Consider the following 3,072-nt stretch of genomic DNA (forward strand, 5'->3'; position numbering starts at 1 on the left):
TGACCCCTCCCCGTGTTTCCGCAGGGATCAGAAGGCCACGGAGCAGCTGACGAGGACCCTGCGGGGGGTGATGCGCGTGGGGCTGGTGGCCAAAGGCCTCCTGCTGAAGGGGGACCTGGACCTGGAGCTGGTCCTGCTGTGCAAAGACAAACCCACGGCCAAGCTCCTGGAAAAAGTCGCCGATAATCTGGGAGTGCAGCTCGCGGTGAGCCAATTCCCGCCGGGATGGTTCTGGTCCTCTCCTTCTGGCTTGGAGAAGTCGTTTCCGGAGGCGCCCGGTTCTTTGGGATCACCAAAGGAATTTGGAATTGGTGGTTCTTTGGGATTGCCAAACGAACTTCTCCTCGTTAATCGTGGAATGGTTTGGGTTGGAAGGGACCTTGGAGCTGGCCCAGGGACACCTTCCACTAGCCCAGGGTGCTCCAAGCCCTGTCCAGCCTGGCTTTGGGCACTTGCAGGGATCCAGAGGCAGTCACAGCTGCTCTGGGAATTCCATCCCAGCCCCTCCCTGCTCTCACAGAGAGGAATTTCTTCCCAAAATCCATCCAAATCCGCTCTTTTCCAGGGTGAAGCCATTCCCTGTGTCCTGCCCCTCCATCCCTTGTCCCCAGTCCCTCTCCAGCTCTCCCGGAGCCCCTTTAGGCCCTGGAAGGGGCTCTGAGCTCTCCCCAGAGCCTTCCCTCCTCCAGCACAACATCCCCACCTCCAGAGGTGCTCTGGGAATCCAAACCCACGGAATGTTCTGGATTGCCAGGCACCACCTTACACCCATCTCCATCCCGACCGCGCAGGCCATCACCGAGGACAAATACGAGATCATCCAGTCGGTGGGAGACGCCGCCATCATCATCAAGAACACCAAGGAGCCGCCGCTGACGCTGACCATCCACCTGACGTCCCCCGTGGTCAGGGAGGAGCTGGAGAAGCAGCTGGCCGGAGGTACGGCCGGCCGGCGCCCGGCGTCCCGCGGCTAACCAGCGGGGAAAGTGCTCTTCAGCTTCAGCCGGAGCCGCCGCGGCTCTTCCTGGCCAAAAATCCAAACCAAATCCCTCGCCGAGATCCCGGTTGTGGTTTATCCGGACCGAGCTGCTGAAGCTGAGGAGCACCTTTCACACGGGATTTTTTTTTTTTTTTCTCTATTTATTTCCTTTTTTTAATTTATTTTATTATTTTTTTTTAAGTATTATTATTATTATTATTATTTTATCCTTTCTTTTGGTTCCACTTGGGCCTTTAGTTCACTAATTCATCATATCTCGTTGTATTACTCGTGGTTCGTCCCCGGCCATGTCAGTGCAGTGACATGAAAATAGAAACCAGATTTGTTTAAGAAACCCAAAAAAAAGAACCAAAAAAATCCCTCTCGAAGGCTTCTTGTCCGAGGAGTTGCATGTCCATGAACCGGGATGTTCCGGGATGTTCCCCCGGTGTGTGTTGCAGCAGAACGCCGGGTGCTCGGGGCTCCTCCTGCGGGCTCTTCCAGCACCTCAGCTTCAGAATTCCGGGAAGCGATGCAGAGTTTTGGATAAAGTTAGCTTCTCCAAAATTCCCTTTGGAATCAGAATTCCAGCGGCTGCTGGTTGTCCTCTCCAATTCCGATGGGCTCCGTAGGGCCGGCGGTTCCCCCGCTCCGCACTAGCCTTATCTAAAACCCTGATCTCGAGCAATTTTGGGCGATTTCAGGCCTTTCCTCAGTTTTGCTGCAGCACAAACCGGGACCTCTTTGTGCTCTTGATTGTTGATCTCTGGTGTTGATCTCTGACCTCGTCTCCGAGCCTTCTAGTTTGTCGATTTTAGGGACGCTGGACCTTTGACCAACAGGACGTTCTCTGTCGCGGGCCGGGGCCGGGGCAGCCATCCTTCCGGGCGGAGGGTTCCCTGGATCCTCTCCGAGCCCGGCCCTTTCCCTCCTCCCCACCCCCTGAGCTCCGGCTGCGGAGCCGGGGGTCTCACCCCCTCAAATTTCCCCATCGCCGGCCTCGCCGCCGCCTCTCCATCCATCCAGGATTTATTTCTGTGCCCTCCACCGAGCCTCACGCCCGGTCTCCTCTTCCTCCTCCTCCTCCTCCTCCTCCTCCTCCTTCCAGCGCACATTCCAGCCCATCCCTCCCTCCCTGGGAGCTGAGCTTCCCCCGTGTCCAGGCGAGGCCGCGCGGCGGCAGCGGAAGCGCCGCGGCAGCCCCTTCCCCTCCCGCTCCCAGCATCCCAGCAGGATTTTTTGGGAGCCTCAGCTGCCCGTTAGGATGCTGCCTCATCCCCCTCGGCCCGACAGAAGCCCCTTGGTCAAACCGTGCCTTGTCTTCTTATTCCATCCACGACTAGAAACGCTCTCAGTCACCGACTCCCCGGACGTTCTGGACAGGCAGAAATGCCTTGCTGCCTTGGCGTCTCTGCGCCACGCCAAGTGGTTCCAGGTTTGCATTTTGTTCTTATATTTATCTTTAAGTAGAAAGATTGGTAAACTCTTTTTAAGGGGCTGAGTGTTTTTCTTTTCGGAGTTCCAAGTGGCCGCCGGCCGCTCGGAGGTGCCGGACTGTGGGCGCTGGAGTGACCTCGGAGCCTTTGTACGGAGCAGCCGCGGAGCTGCTGCTTGGTGTGAGGAGTAACGTCCCCTTGGCCAGGGCCTTGGCTGAGACCTTGGCCAGCCCCTTGGCCAGCCCCTTAGCTAAGACCTTGGCCAGCCCTTGGCTAAGACCGTGGCCAACCCCTTGGCCAACCCTTGGCTAAGAACTTTGCTAAGACCTTGGCCAACCCTTGGCTAAGACTGTGGCCAACCCCTTGGTTAGGACCTTGGCCAACCCCTTGGCCAACCTTTGGCCAACTCCTTGGCTAAGACCTTGGCTAAGACCTTGGCCAAGACCTTGGCTAAGACCTTGGCCAACCCCTTGGCTAAGACTTTGGCCAACCCCTTGGCTAAGACCTTGGCTAAGAACTTGGCTAAGACCGTGGCCAACTCTTGGCTAAGACCTTGGCTAAGACCTTGGCCAAGACCTTGGCTGAGACCTTGGTCACACCCTTGGCCAACTCCTTGGCCAACCCTTGGCTAAGACCTTGGCTAAGGCCTTGGCTAAG

At 57.1% G+C, this 3,072-nt stretch overlaps 1 protein-coding gene across 1 annotated transcript in view; it reads left to right on the forward strand.

Annotated features, from left to right (window-relative positions):
• Positions 1-3,072, forward strand: part of LOC107199153 (interleukin enhancer-binding factor 3) — a 13,110-nt gene that overhangs the window by 1,622 nt on the left and 8,416 nt on the right. Inside the window, 3 exon segments of the mRNA XM_015616492.1 lie at positions 25-205; positions 792-939; positions 2,323-2,480. Of these exon segments, the coding sequence (XP_015471978.1) occupies positions 25-205; positions 792-939; positions 2,323-2,480 (487 nt within the window).

The sequence above is a fragment of the Parus major genome, unplaced genomic scaffold (genome assembly GCF_001522545.3).
Source record: "Parus major isolate Abel unplaced genomic scaffold, Parus_major1.1 Scaffold469, whole genome shotgun sequence".
Classification (NCBI taxonomy): domain Eukaryota; kingdom Metazoa; phylum Chordata; class Aves; order Passeriformes; family Paridae; genus Parus; species Parus major.